The sequence below is a fragment of the Planococcus citri genome, chromosome 2 (genome assembly GCF_950023065.1).
Source record: "Planococcus citri chromosome 2, ihPlaCitr1.1, whole genome shotgun sequence".
NCBI lineage: Eukaryota > Metazoa > Arthropoda > Insecta > Hemiptera > Pseudococcidae > Planococcus > Planococcus citri.
Genome location: NC_088678.1, coordinates 78,635,695 through 78,651,013, shown reverse-complemented (window position 1 = coordinate 78,651,013; position 15,319 = coordinate 78,635,695). Strand labels below are relative to the sequence as shown.

The window sequence follows — 15,319 nt, the reverse complement described above, 5'->3', positions numbered from 1 at the left end:
GAAAAACACCAGGAAAACCACTGTATAATTTATTTGAAATTGAAAACCGCATTCATCAATTCCATCCTGTTGGCAATGATTCCCAAAATTCAAACCTTTCCTGAAAAGGATTCTTTTTCATTATCATAGAATCGGTTTTAATGTGCAAGTATTCAATATCCTCAGATTGCACTGGTTTCCATACTTTTTTCACACAGTGCCTATTAGGATCTCTGAAACAATAATGAACACAATGATATTCAAAACTGAGGTCATTAACTGCACATGTTCTTTCCAATCATACGTTACTTACCCTGAAATAGCAAAATTAATCCAGAATTTCAAAAGATTACTGGATACTTTTTTATCCTGCAAGTTCCATCGGGATTCAAAGGATTCCTGACGGTAGATCAGAGGGAGCTCGTGGGCGTGGCCGACACCTGCATTGAAAATCAACGACATTTTAATAAATTATTTCCAATTGCCCATTTGTTGGAAAAATGTAACTATGCTTTACCCAAGCAAAGTGTTAAATTATTGTACGACAGAAACGAGGAAGTTCCTTCATGGTCGTAAAGATAGACGTATTGCGATTCATTGCTCGATTGTACAGTTTTTCTAAAAGGCTGCATGAAGGTTGAATCAGTCATCATCTGTAAAACAAATTATTGTTGAATGCTTTTAAATTGGAGTCGGATCAAAATCCGTTGATCATTTAGGCTTGAAAAAATTCTATTACGTTGACCAACTCGCTCGCTGTATCCAGTCCTATTTTTTCAGCCCCGAAGTAAAAATCGATAACTTTTTGAGTGACTGTGTCGATATCCTCGGGTTTGGCTGTGATATCATATTGATTTAGATTTGGAATGTACTTCCTTCTGTTTGAATTTATTTGCTTGGCCATCCATGTTCCATTACTCAAGTATCCTGAATAAATACATAAAGAAAAATCGTAGTTTTTGAATCAGCTCATCTTTTTCTTGCACTTTTTTAAGACGAAGTGCCAAATTTTCATCACCTTGGTGATTAACATTTGACACTTCGTCTTTTGCTTGTACATACCTTGCACGAACATTGCACCTTCTCCGGAATTTACCCCAGTGAGCCATGGCACTCGAGTCTGATACGTATCAGGAGCAGGTTTCACGGGCAAAAATGGTCGATTTTTCACCTTCGACTCTACTATAGGGGCGAGTTTTACACCACCATCGAATTGGAGTCCAATGGCGGTAAGATCTTCTGCTGGTACGCTTTGCAAACACTTGAGTATTTCCAGAGTATCGTTTGAGTCGCATCCGGTTTTCTGTAGAATTATCTTATTTTTATACTTCGTGGTTGTTTCATTTGCAACAGCCCAACGAGAAAATGCGCTGCCGCTTTGCATGATTGCTTTTTGAAACAGTCCTGTAAATGTATAATTTTCATGTATTTGTAGTTGATTTGGATGAAAGTAAATTTGTTTTGTATTGTTCATGCTTATACTCGTACCTTTGCTGAGTGGAGAGAACATTTGTAAATGTACAGAAGCTGAGCCGGCGCTTTGGCCGATTAATGTGACGTTTTGAGGATCGCCTCCAAATCTAGCGATATTTTTGCTCACCCATCTGATGGCCAAAGATTGATCTTTCAGTCCGAAATTACCGCTGAGTTGATCATTGTTCAAACCGAAGAACCCTGAAAGAACGTAATTTTTTCTTCAATGTCGTTATTTTGTGCAATCGTCGTTGAAAGAAAGCTTGTGATTTTGCCCCTTCAATTTTTAGGTCATGGTGACTTGACTTCCCTTAATGTAGTTCAAGTTGCTTTTGAACGAAACAATGCACTTACCTAAAAGACTCAATCGGTAATTCGTTGTTACAAATATAACGTCTCTTTCCATTATGTAATCAGGGGTGTATTCTATACAAGCGCCAGTTGTAAATGCTCCTCCATGAATACCGATCATTACTGGTATCTTACCAGAGGAAGCGATAAATAAATCCTGTGAGTAAAAATATCGAAATTATTCAATGGTGTTGGTTGGTCGATGTCTTATATGGTCAGGCATATGACAGTGGGAATAATTCCAACCACCTGCCGATCTTCTGGGACAACTTTTTTCTTAAAGGAGACATCCTAAGAACATTTTAAAGCCGACTTACCAAAAAAAAGTTTGCCTTGCTAACAAAATGGCGGTCATTCTGATTGACAAATCAGCCAAAATCGCAGATTTTGCGTTCCAACATAGAACATGCACGAAATTTTTTAGACTGGAAAAGCTAGATCGAAAGAGCATGCAAAAAATTATCACCATTTGAAATTTCAAGTTCTAATGTGTGTTTTTCGATTTTTGGCGAATTTTTAAAAATCCAACTTGAGAAGAAAAATGAAAAAAATCAAAATTTTTTCAAATTGATAGAGGGTCATTCCATGCCAAATCGGCGGATTTTTGCACGAGGGGTCTTCGATTTTTTTCAAAATCAGATTATTTGTAGAGGTCATCAAACGATGACGAATGACGCAAACCGGACATTTTTTCGATTTTTTTTGACGGAGCTGTGGCTGTGGAGCTTCAAAGTTCTCCAAAATGGCCGAAAATGGAAAACTTCAGTTGCAAATTGCTCCGGTTGTACGTGGTATAGAATTTTGAACTTTTTTTCAAATTGTAGTACTTTGAGAGGGTAATCGACGAGTGATGTCAAAATCAGTGTTGCCACTTTCAAAAACCTAAAAAAATCGATTTTAAAACTTATAATTTAAATATAACCACGATCTCGGCGAGTAAAAATTCTGAAAAAATTCTCAGTTTTAGTCCTTTTTATGTAGAATAACATATCAAAAAATTAGACTGGCATCTTTTTTTATTTTCGAGAAAAAAAAAATTACAAGTTTTACAATTGCTGCAAAAGTACCATCCGAAACCTAAAAAATGAAAATTTTTGCATTTTTGAAATATTTTACCAATGTTGTCAATTCGTTGACAAATGGGGGGAGGGGGATTTTTTTCACATTATCGTCTACACATTGGTAAAATATTTCAAAAATGCAAAAATTTTCATTTTTTAGGTTTCGGATGGTACTTTTGCAGCAATTGTAAAACTTGTAATTTTTTTTTCTCAAAAATGAAAAAAGATGCCAGTCTAATTTTTTGATATGTTATTCTACATAAAAAGGACTAAAACTGAGAATTTTTTCAGAATTTTTATTCGCCGAGATCGTGGTTATATTTAAATTATAAGTTTTAAAATCGATTTTTTTAGGTTTTTGAAAGTGGCAACACTGATTTTGACATCACTCGTCGATTACCCTCTCAAAGTACTACAATTTGAAAAAAAGTTCAAAATTCTATACCACGTACAACCGGAGCAATTTGCAACTGAAATTTTCCATTTTCGGCCATTTTGGAGAACTTTGAAGCTCCACAGCCACAGCTCCGTCAAAAAAAATCGAAAAAATGTCCGGTTTGCGTCATTCGTCATCGTTTGATGACCTCTACAAATAATCTGATTTTGAAAAAAATCGAAGACCCCTTGTGCAAAAATCCGCCGATTTGTCATGGAATGACCCTAACCTTATTTTCGACCTGCTGAATGGATTGGAAGCAGTTTCGAACCGTTTTGAGCAGTTCTGGAGTCTCCAGAAGATTTTTGACAACCTAAAATTTTGACAAATCAAGTTCGAAATCCGAAATTAACCCTGAAATCCAGCTTAAACAAATTATTAAGTCGACTGCTGGTGGATTTAAGTTATTTTGGAGCCTCCAGTGACTTTTTGAAAATTTTTGGAGCGTCCAGTAGATTTTTTAATCTCGAAATTTCCACAAAATTTCATCAAATAGAGTTATAAAGCCGAAATTCACTCAGAAAAATAATTTGAATTTATACTCTATGAAGTCGACTGCAGGTGGATTGAAAATAACTGGAGCCTTCAGCAGATTTTCAATGCTCTAATTTTCCACAACATTTTACCAAATAGAAATGGAAATCCGAAATTGGCTTTGCACTTCACAACTTCAAAACGCTATCAAGTCGATTGCTGATGGGTTTTCAAATCATTTTAGAACTTCCAGTGACTTTTTGAAAATTCCTGGAACCTTAAGCAGGTTTTTGGAACTTTAAATTTTCACAAAACTTCATTAAATGGAGTTAGATAGCCGAAATTTACTTGCAAATTAATTTCAATATACGATACAAAGTCGACTACAGGGGGTTTCAAGTCGTTTTGAAGCTTCCAGCTACTTTTTGGAAATTCCAGTTTTCCAAAAAAACACCATAATAGGTACCTAGTTTCATGAATCGGATGGAAGATCTAAGAATTCTCAAAAATTCACTGGAGGCTATAAAATTACTCAAATCCACCTGTTGAAGTTAGAGTAGAGCTTGAATTTTGGATTTTCAACAAGTTTCAAAAATCTGCTGGAGGCTCTAGAACTGCTCAAAAAGGTTTGAAGCAAACTTCCCGAAAAAAGTTGAGCCTTAGCAGATTTTACGTTCCAACATAAGACTCGCACGAAATTTTTTGGACTGGAATAGCTATAAGTCGAAAGAACATGCAAACCTTTATCACCAGCCGATATTTCAAGTGCTAAAGTGTATTTTTCGATGAATTTTTAAAAATCAAATTTATGTCAAAATTGAAAAAAAAAAAATCGAAATTTTACCAAATTGACCTAGAATGCTGAAATTTGGCATATACTCTATTTTCGACTTGAAAATCGATAGGAAACGGTTTAAAATCGTTTTGAGCAGTTCTGGAGCCTCCGGCAGATTTTTAAAACTTGAATTTTCCACAGCATTTCATCAATAGAGTTGGAAAACCGAAATTCACACTGCAAACTTAATTTCAATACGTTTCGAAGTCAACTGCAGGCAATTTCAATCCTTTTTGGAGCCAGTCAGGGGCTTTTTTGCACAAAATTTGTCCGAATTAAAAAAAATTTGTCCGAATTAAAAAAAATTTGTGCGAGTACTTATACTGGAAAGCAAAATTTACGTTTTTGGCTGACTCGTCGATCAAAATGGCCGCCATTTTGTGAGTAAGGCCAACTATGTTTTGGCAAGTTCGCTTCAAACTGTTCTTAAGAATCTCTCCTTTATTAAGAAAAAAGTTGCCCCAGAGGATCGGGCGGGGAGGGGGTGAGATTATTCCTATTGTCATATACCGGATTATTATACTTTGCGAAAAATATGGTTTACTTTTGGTACGAAGACGTTCAGGTACAGACAGTCCTCTTGTCCGGCCAGTCCTCCTCCAGATCTATAATTGGGTTGGATGCATTTTGGAGGTGGTTGAGAAGCATCCCTGATACCGTTCCATGGTTTAGCTGGTACAGGATTCTATCATGGCAGAAAGAAAATACTGTGATTAAAGATGGCTTTTACTTTCAAAGTTCGAATTTTATCGTTTCCAAAAATGTTCTAACTGAAAAATTGAAGCAAGCTCTTTAATAATGCTTATGGTATCGGAATCTTGTCTCAAACTATGGGTGAAGGGTGGGGGGAAGGTTTAAATATTCTAAAAAAATTGAAATTCGTTTTCTTGAACATTTTTGCATCGCACTCTCCTTTTCGATCTACAAAAGACCAACCTCGAAAAATAATTTTCACCTTACAAGAATTTGAGAAAATTTATGCACTTTTTTAAACAACGAAAGTTCACCTTATTTGATAATTTTTTTCAATGAAAAATTGAAGTGTATGGATTGTATTCAATAATCACATTTGAGACCTGTTGAGAATGAGGAAGAGGGAGGGTGGAATACACAAAAATTTGAAAAATTAGCGTTTCATTGATTTTAAAACATTTTTAAAAGCATTCATTTCAAAATTTCGAAACTCAGTACTTGATTTTTTCTGGTAGAAAAATCTGAACCAAAACCATACACATTTTTATTTAATGAATCGCGTATTCAAGCGTTAAAATTTGCTCACCTTGAATCGTAATTCTCCAACTGGAGGTTCTGCAAACGGAATTCCATAAAACTGCATGTATTGTCTTCCACTCTTTGTGTATCCAATGGTTCCATTGATAATTCCATTCTGTGAAGTATAGTCGAGTTAAATCGCGAATTAAAAACAAAGAAACTACTTTCTCCTTGACTTTTCACTGCATTTCAAGGCAGCCTGGTTGTTTAATCGACTAGATTTAAAATTTTATGTCTCGAGGTTTTAGATTGTAAAATTTCGGATCGAATCGTGCGAGCACATTTTTTTTAGAAATTCATCTTTTCGTTATTTTTTTTCGCCACATGAATCTGAATCATGATGAGAGACATGCTGCACCATTTCTGGATTACCGGGTGAATCACACGTTTCGATAGTGTAAGAATTAGTAGGTATAATAGAAATTTTAGAATCTTATCAGTCCAACAGGTTATCAGTTGATTCAACTGTTTGCTGAGAAGTGTTATGGTATGAGTCATTTCTCATTTTGAAAAAGGGCACGTATAACGTAGGTATTGTGAATTTTCTCGTGTCATGTCACGCCTGCGATGGAAAAAATAAATTAAAGTTTAATTACCTTTAAACGTAGAATTCCTTCGTAGTGTCCCGTATTCAGAGCATTATTGAATTTTTCGCTTTTCTTCAACCTTACTTTGCCCCCGTCGATCTGTCCATTCTGTGGTTGTAACAAAAAATCACAATTTGCGCAGCTAAATAAAATGAAAAGTAAGAACACGAACGAATTCGAACCCATTTCGATAACTTTCTCGTAGTATGTACGTTAACTAAATGATTCAGTTGATGAAGCTCGGATTCGAGATGCTCAATATGTTCAACTGTAGGTAAACAGACAAGACTCATGTGATAGTCTGGCTCATTATGATTTATCTATGTTGCAAATATGAGTATGAATCAAAAGGTTATCGTAATCGTTAAAAATCTTAATTAATCAGCAGCTAATTTTAAAGTATGATTGATAGTCATATGTACTTTTCGTTTAATAATTGATACGTAATTTTAATTTCCTCGTGAAAAGGAGTATAACTTTGTAGGCTTAATCTCTTTGAGGAAAATGAGAGACATTGAGAGGGAAGTTGAACGCGAAAGTGGGTACATTAGTATGAGGAAAAAGGAAATAGAACAGCGTCAACCTACTTATCACCACCTTAATAATTTTTTGAATTGATATGAGTAAAATATTGTCCCTTTTGATATCTGAAAGTAATTTAGAAGATGAATTTTCAAAAATTTCTTTGGAAGAAATCAGATTGAAAGTTGATAATTCTAAAAAAAAAAGAGATCGGTTCAATACTTGTTTAGAAAAATTGCAGAATTATTATTCAAAGAATCCCAATCCAATTTTTCATGTGACCCTAGCTTCAGAAATTTTTGAGAAAATATTTTCATAAATAATAAAAGTGTATCACTTGAATTATATGTACATATTTTTATAAAATTTGCATTATAAAAAATTTCATCATTCAATGAAATTAATGACTTGTAATTTTTTTTTTGTTCTAGGTGAGTGAAGTGTTCATTTGAATCTTATCAAATATCAATGTTCAAGCTGTATAGCAATCTATTGTATATTTGTGCGCGAGAATAAATTTTCATATGTAATTCTGCGTAGTACGTGGGAAAACGAATACGTAAGTACTGATAAAAATTTATACAAGCAAATAGAGCTTGATCAAATTGTAGAATAGAAAAGAGGGAGACAATAAATGGATGTGCATAGTGTACTCAATAGACCAAAGAAAAAAATGAATTCTTATCAAGAATGAAGAAAGGTATCCCAACTGATAGAAAAATTTTGTATCAGACAAAGCTTAATACAAAACAGCAAATAAAAATACAGCATCAGCTAAAATTTCAAACACGAAAGTGCATTTTTCGATTTTTGGTAAATTTTTAAAAATCTTTAGAGACAAAAATGTACTTGACAAAAAATTAAAATTCTACCAAATTTTTATTCGCTATGTCACGCAATATTTTTTTAAATTTACGCAGAAAGCTGAAATTTGCATTGTTTCCTATTTTCCACCTCTCGAATCGATTGGAAACTGTTTCGAACCATTTTGAGTGTTTCTGGAGCCTTCAGCAAATTTTTAAAAGTTGAAATTCGCATGAAATTTTACCCGATGAAGTTTGAAAACAAATATTTTACTCTATGCCCTGTTTCGGACTTGGTCCAGTCGATTGGAGGTGGTTTGGAGTCGGTCTGGAGCTTGCATAGACTTGCAAAAGTTTTATTATCAACGTTTTGATGATGTACTTAAGTTGCTTTCTTTTTTAGTACAAATTTTCAAAAATTAAATTTTATGAAGAAAAGAAAAATTCTAATGTTTGTCTAGTCTTGTTTTTGCTAAAAAATGACTCTTCTTCGAAAAAATTCCCAAAAAGTCTCAATTTTTTTAAAAATAATTCACTCAAAAGTTTTGATTTTTCTTCAAAAAAATGCCAATAAATGTCGGTTTTTCGTCAAAAAAATGTCATAAAAACTTGTTTTTTTACGCAAAAATTGGGAAAAAAATCTCGCTTATTCGAGAAAATTTGCGAAAAAGTATAATTTTTTTGGCAATAATTGCTAAAAAGTTCAGCTTTTTCTAAAATTGAAAATGACTTGCTTTGAAACTACACAAAGTCCCGGTTTTTTTCAGAAATTGCCAAAAAGTAGGTCCTTATTTTGCCCATATTATTGAATAATTACCAAAAAATTCTAATTTTTTCAAAATTTTTAGTCTAGCTTTTTGACAAAAAATCTCACTTTTTCAAATGTAGTGGACAAAATTTTTTTCGTTATCTCGAAAAAAAAATCAAGAAGTCCCATTTTTTTCAAAAAAGCATCATTTAAAATTGTCAGTCCTGCTTTTTGACAAAAACTGACAAGAATTCTCGCTGCTTAGCAAAATTGACTACAACTGCGAAAAAATATTTTGTTTTCCGATAATTATTGTCAAAAAAAAGTCCTGCGTTTGGCTAAAATGCTTTTTGACCAAAATTTTTGGTTTTTTATAAAAATTGTTTTAGTGTTTACTTTTTTTCCAAAACTAATCCATAATTCTTCTTTTTTGCCATAAATTGCCAAAACATCACCTTTTAGCTAATAATTGCTAAAAATCTTGCTTTAATTTGACTAAAACGGTCAAAGTTTTGCTTCTTGCCAAAAGTTTTCAAAAATTTACAAAAATTCTAAATTTTGAGCAAAATTGTTCAAAATTATCAATTTTGAAAAAAATCCAAAAACTGTCAAAATTACGTACACTTTTTTTCTTGAATAAAAAACCAAAACATTTCAGCTTGTAATGTTGTTGTGGTTGTTTTTTTCTAAAAAATGATATTTTTCTGCATTTAAAATGGTTGGCTCACGTTTTGCCATTTTTTTGGTTTCTTTCTCAATTGTTTTTGGTCAAGTACTACAGTTACCTTTTTTTTTGGAAATAAATTGGGTTCGAGCCCTGTTGTGACGCGTTAGGAAAATCTTATGGAAATTTCAACTTTCAGAAATTTGCTTTAGGCTTCAGAAGACTCACGATGGTTCAAAACCGTTTTCGATGGATGGGAACCGGGGGAGAGGGGGAGGGGGGGGTCGAAAACAGGATGCATACCAAATTTGAACTTTCCATTGGAGACCCAAAGTTGATTTTCAAAAATTCACAAAAAATTAAAAGAATGTAATACTTTGACACCTGAAATTTTGGCTGGTGATGTATTTTTGCATGCTCATTCTGTTGAGCTTTTTTTCGGTTCAAAAAATTCTGCGATTTGGCATACCTACATTTGTATGCGGTATTTTCCCATAAACGTTAATAAACTTGTTGAAAAGGTCGCGAGAATAAACCACAACTCAATTTTTAGCTGCCCAAATTAATTTCTGCACCTTTTGATGAAATTTAAAAATTCTGGAGAACTACACGACGAGTTACATTCAATTTTTCTTGATCTGTAAGGGTAGAAAATTATATTGTTGCATAGTGAAAATTTTCAAGCTGTATTGTTCCTTCAATGAACGATTGGGCAAAAAATTCAAAAACAGAATTTGAAGCTGTAAAAATAAAAACAACGAGATTTGGAATTCGTTTAGTGAATTTTCGAACGAAAGCTGCGTATACTTTTCTGTATTAAATTAAAAATATTGCGAAGGTTAATTCTGGGACGGACCGGTTTTTAAATTATCATAAAGCAGAGCTAGCTAAAGATCTCGCCTTCAATGTATCTCCTCTAAAAAAATATCGGTTTGCTACCTGACTACTTATTTAAATGCTTAGAATGGATGTAGTGGGTACTTGTTCGATTGGTAATGATGGTTATTCGACTTGCACAATATGGTGCTCATAGAAGTTGTCAGTTATATCCACTCGATTTAATCGATAGTGGCATTTCATCAGCCTTTCTTCGAATTTTTTCAAAAATCAGCATCTCAAATGTTGTTAATTTTGGAAGTTTGCATGTCGTAGTTTATCCACGTAGTGAAAATGTATAATAACGTGAAGTTTACTCGTAATTTGAATTGCTTGTATAGAAATTCTTGTTTGGTTTTTGAACCCGTTGAAGAGAATTCGCACGTGATATTTTAGTTTTTGCTCGCGTCGTGTTATGCCGTTTTACTCGTATACGAAATTGCTCATATTCTCGATGTCCATCAGTTCTCGGTTCGTCTAGTTTCATATTTTCATTCGTTGGGTTGCCCAGGTTTTCCAGAATGAAAAACATATTCAGAATTATCACCATCGAACCGTCTTATTTCTTATTCATCATCGTTCTGGAATGGCTGAAAGAAATAGATGCGAATTTATGGCTTCAGAAAACTTGTCGACTCGATCATCTAATCGAACCAGATTTAAATACCCAATGCGACGACGAAAAAAAAGGCCTTCTATATGTAACAGAAGTGAATTCCAAATACGGTTCAGTGGCTTCTTTTTTATCTGTGATAATCGCTATGTTCGCTGCAATTTGGAGTGATGAAGCTGGTCGACGAAGAAGACCGCTGATTTTCATTTCACTTTTCGGTATCTTTCTGCGGGCATTATCGGGTTGCTTGAATTCCTATTTTTGGCACTGGAATCCATCGATTGCTGTGGCATCTTGGGTGACCATTTACAGTACCACTGGAGGCATCGCCATGATGCTGATAATATCTCAGACTTATTTATGCGATATATCCGATGCTGAGGATCGAACCATGAGGCTTGTTCTGAGCACTGCTGTAAGAGCAGTGGGCACGATTGCTGGTAAAGGTGGATTCGGATTCGTTCTTCGTTGGGTTGGGTTTTTGTATTTTTACGCATTATGCTTACTTTTATCTGTGATTTCGCTGATTCTTGCGGTCATCTTGATCAGAGATACGTCCGTGCCTGTTGAAAAGAAAGTACGTTTTGGTCAAATGTTCAGTTTAAGACGTGTGCTGCTCATTGATAGTTTTAAAGTTACGTTTAGTAGAAAATTAGCCGGCAAGAGAACGATTATCGTGTTGCTGTTGGTGGCTAATGTGGCTATCAATTGCACGAGTGTAGGTAAGACCCATCATTACGATTTATTTCAATTTTTTTTTGAATTTTTGTGATTTCTTGAATATTTCTGCATGTTGAAGTGGCAAGAAATCATCGAAAACGGTGACAAAATGAGAGAATATTGATCTTTTTTAGGCGAATTGTCAGTATTATATGTGTATCTGAGACGTAGATTTCAATGGGATGAGCGAATGTACAGCAAATATGTGTTTTTTAAGTTTTCTGCATCCACTTTAGGTAAGTTGAACTTTTTTTTGTGACGAATTACTCAAGAAGAGAACACTCTACGAATTGAACGAAACCAAGCTTAGATGATTGAAACCGCATAGTTTGAAAACCCCCGTAACCCAGATTTCAGGTCCTTGAGTTCATTTTCGGAAATTTAAGAAATTTCAAAAAAAAAACAGTTTTGAAGGCGATTTTTGAAACTTTGATGTTTATTGGGCACCCTCTCCATTTTTGGCCTCTCCTAAGAGATTTGAAATTTCTGTAGAAAATTGAGAAATTGCTGGAGGGTCCAGAATAGGCCAAAACTGCAAAATAATTATGTGCGAGAGTTGAATTGGAGAAATTACATATTTACATTGGTTCACTATCCTCAAAAAGTGTATATTTTTCAAAAAAAAAATTGTCAATGCAGTTTTCTAAATTTTCAAAAATTCGTCTAAAAACCGAAAATGAATTTCAAAAATTGAAATTTTTGGTTTACTTTCCTTAAAAAAATATATATTTCTTGAAAAAGTTTGAAAATCGCATTTACACAGCTTTTTTAAAGTTTTTAAATTTCCAAAAATTCACCAAAAATTTGAAAATGAATTTCAGGACTGGAAATTTTTGGTTCAAATTCCTCAGAAAAGTCATACTTCTCAAAAAATTTTGAAAATCGCCCTCAAAACAGATTTTTTCAAGTTTTAAAATTTTCAAAAATTTGCCAAAAATCCGAAAATGAACATCAGGACTTGAAATTTCTGGTTTACTTTCCTCGAAAAGATTTATATTTCTTGAAAAAGTTTGAAAATCACACTTGAAGGTAAAACAGCTTTTTTGAAATTTTGAAATTTTCAAAAATTTGCCAAAAATCTGAAAATGAACTCCAGGACCAGAAATTATGGGTTCACTATCCTGTAAAAAATTTATATCTCTCGAAAAAGTTTGAAAATCGCCTTTGAAACAACTTTTTTAAGCCTTTAAAATTTTCAAAAATTTACCAAAAATCCGAAAATGAACATCAGGACTTGAAATTTCTGGTTTACTTTCCTCAAAAAGATTTATTTTTCTTGAAAAAGTTTGAAAATCACACTTAAAGGTAAAACAGCTTTTTTAAAATTTTGAAATTTTCAAAAATTTGCCAAAAATCTGAAAATGAACTCTAGGACCAAAAATTATGGGTTCACTATCCTGTAAAAAATTTATATCTCTCGAAAAAGTTTGAAAATCGCCTTTGAAACAACTTTTTTAAGCCTTTAAAATTTTCAAAAATTTACCAAAAGTTCAAAAATGAACTTCAGGTCTTGAAATTTTGGTTACAGAAGGTTTTAGAACATGCTTATTTGATCTGATAATTTGATCTAGTTCTAATCAGAGGATGCTAGTTCTAATGGTTAATTTTCAAGTATTTATTATATGTATGTTTTATAGGTGCCTTGTTTTGCTCATTTGTGCTGAGTAAGCGTTTAAAAATACACGACGGATTGATCGGCATCCTGGCAACAGTGTGCGACACGATGGCCATCACTGGACTGCTATTTGCCTTTGAAAATTGGCAACTTTATACAAGTAAATTGGTGAAAGTTTGATGGTTGAAATTAGGATCATAAAATGTTCAAAGTCAATGATTTTTCTTCGTCGTTTGTATAGTTCCTGTGATGGATATGTTTCATGGCACAGTTTACACAGTTAGCATATCATTCATGAGCAAATATTACGATAAAAGCGAGTTGGGTGAGTGGAATTTTCAAAATTGGTTGAACGAATGCTGAATATTTATTTTTTTTCTCATATTTCTCAATTTTTAGGACGATTGAACGCTGTTAATGGAGCTTTCATGTTATTGGTGCCATTCAGTTATTATATGTATAATAAAGTACTCCAAATTACGTTCGATGTTCTTCCATCTGCTTTTTGTCTGCTGAGTATTGTGCTCAATGTTACGATTTTTCTCTGTTTTGTGTAAGTGTATAGAAATACGTAATCATCATTTCATAACGAGTGGTTTTCAAAAACAATCGCAAGTTGACATTTCTTAAGTCTTCAGCGAGTTTTCAAATTTCTCCAAAAATTTCAAATCTTTCTGAAGGCTCTGAAAAAAAATCGAATTGTGATAATTTCTTTCAAGTCGGATTTTTGAAAATTTGATTCGTTTTTCTGCTGTTTACTGGCAATACTGGCACTCCTGAGATTTTGGAGTAACCGCTGAGGCTCTGAAAAAGGTCGAGAAGGTGTCCTGTAAGCGTCTACCAAACCGAGTTGTTCTAAAGTTCATTTCTGGTTCTTCCAGAACGATTTGAAATTTCTGGAGAAAATTGAAAAATTGCTGGAGACTCCAGAATGACCCAAAAACTATATAGTATTGATGTGTGGAAGTTGAATTGAAGAAATTATTCACATCGGTTCACTTTGCTCCAAAAAATTCATATTTTATACATAAATTCATAAATTTCTCTTGAAGCAATTTTTTTGAATTTTATGAAATTCGTCAAAAATCAACTTCAGCTTTCAAAATTTTGGTTACGGGTGTTTTAGGATATTCTTTTTTGATCTAGACTTGTTTCGTTCGAATCGGAGACTGCTAGTCCAAAAAGTTGTCTTATTTATTATGTTCTCTTTTAGCACAGAATAAATTTGTGTAATTTTCATTTCAGGGGATCGTACTTTCTTAGCAAAAAATTTGCTAGTTCAAAACCTGTTACCAAAGAAGAAGAACCCATGGCTTCTTGCGTTAAATAACTGCCTTCATTTCTCAAGAAAAATTGCGGAGATCATTTGGATGTATATAATTGAAATTATAATATTATGTATTTTTTTTGCCATTAGTTCGTATTTTTTTGTGCTACCCACTTGAAATATTCTGGCACAATCACTCATGAAGTCATGATGAAGTGTGTTATTGGCAATGAATTTGCATGAATTTATTTAAATTGATCCGCTGGTAGCCTTCGCTGCGTAAATCCAGCTGTTTTCGACTTTTGACGTGGGATGAAATAGGTACGTTTTTGTATTATGTGAAACGATAACCCATAAGAACCACTTGTGATGTTTTTGGGATATTTTTGAACGCAATGAGATCAGACTCGGTACTGGGGCTTATGAAAGTCGATAGAAGTTCTTTGAAACCTGGAATTACTGTTCCCATTGTTGGAGCTGTCAGAGTATCACTTTTTGCCAAAAATATCAAAAAACTCGTCTATTGTCAACATTGTCAAAAAAAAGAGCTAAGAAGTGTCTTTTTTGCAACAAAAAAAAAATTCAAAAAGTCTCACATTTTTTGAAAAATTGTCCAAAAATTTTGTTTTCTTGCCAGAAATTCACAGAAAGTATCTTTTTTGGCACTATTTACTTGCCTATCAAAAACATTTCTACTAAAATTGTCAGTGTTGTTTTTAAAAATTTTTTGCTTTCAAGTAAAATTGCTTGCAAGCCTAATTTTTTTCATGAATTACCTACCTAATTACATATCTCATTTTTTTGTCTTGTCAAAGTCCTACTTTCTGCCATAAATTGCCAAATTCAAAAAAGAAAACGAGTTTTGCTTTCCATCAAAATGGCAGAACATTTTTTATTATTTTTTTTTTACAAATAATTTCAATAAATTCTACTTTTTTCTGAAAATTGGTTAAATAAAAGTCTTGTCTTTTGCCAGAAATTGACAAAATCCCTTCCTTTTGCTAAAATCGCCAAAATCTCCCT

The 15,319-nt window shown here is 33.3% G+C and overlaps 2 protein-coding genes and 1 long non-coding RNA gene across 3 annotated transcripts in view; 2 read left to right on the top strand and 1 right to left on the bottom strand.

Moving 5' to 3' along the window:
* LOC135833764 (uncharacterized) overlaps positions 1–15,319 on the top strand; it is a 265,501-nt gene that overhangs the window by 32,989 nt on the left and 217,193 nt on the right. The gene's annotated exons all lie outside the window — the stretch shown is intronic.
* LOC135833731 (esterase E4-like) lies at positions 15–6,750 on the bottom strand. The gene is made up of 10 exons (XM_065347487.1): positions 6,478–6,750; positions 5,889–5,996; positions 5,154–5,294; positions 1,807–1,960; positions 1,468–1,653; positions 1,042–1,383; positions 719–906; positions 497–632; positions 293–419; positions 15–212 (listed from the first exon to the last, which is right to left on the bottom strand). The coding sequence occupies exons 1-10, from the start codon at positions 6,652–6,654 to the stop codon at positions 56–58; spliced, it is 1,716 nt and encodes a 571-aa protein (XP_065203559.1). The 5' UTR covers positions 6,655–6,750; the 3' UTR covers positions 15–55.
* Positions 10,174–14,445, top strand: LOC135833738 (tetracycline resistance protein, class C-like). Its single transcript, XM_065347498.1, has 6 exons — positions 10,174–11,416; positions 11,549–11,650; positions 13,052–13,189; positions 13,271–13,354; positions 13,429–13,582; positions 14,275–14,445. Exons 1-6 carry the CDS (start codon positions 10,603–10,605, stop codon positions 14,357–14,359), a joined length of 1,377 nt encoding a protein of 458 aa, XP_065203570.1. The 5' UTR covers positions 10,174–10,602; the 3' UTR covers positions 14,360–14,445.

Excerpts from the sequence above, each read along its gene's own strand:
- LOC135833731 (XM_065347487.1), bottom strand. The coding sequence starts at position 6,654 with ATGGGTTCGAATTCGTTCGTGTTCTTACTTTTCATTTTATTTAGCTGC. Across the intron at positions 1,961-5,153 it reads TGAACGTCTTCGTACCAAAA|GATTTATTTATCGCTTCCTC; the intron begins GTAAACCATATT and ends TTTTACTCACAG. Across the intron at positions 633-718 it reads CAGCGAGCGAGTTGGTCAAC|ATGATGACTGATTCAACCTT; the intron begins GTAATAGAATTT and ends TTTGTTTTACAG.
- LOC135833738 (XM_065347498.1), top strand. The coding sequence starts at position 10,603 with ATGAAAAACATATTCAGAATTATCACCATCGAACCGTCTTATTTCTTA. Across the intron at positions 13,355-13,428 it reads TTACGATAAAAGCGAGTTGG|GACGATTGAACGCTGTTAAT; the intron begins GTGAGTGGAATT and ends CTCAATTTTTAG. Across the intron at positions 13,583-14,274 it reads ACGATTTTTCTCTGTTTTGT|GGGATCGTACTTTCTTAGCA; the intron begins GTAAGTGTATAG and ends TTTTCATTTCAG.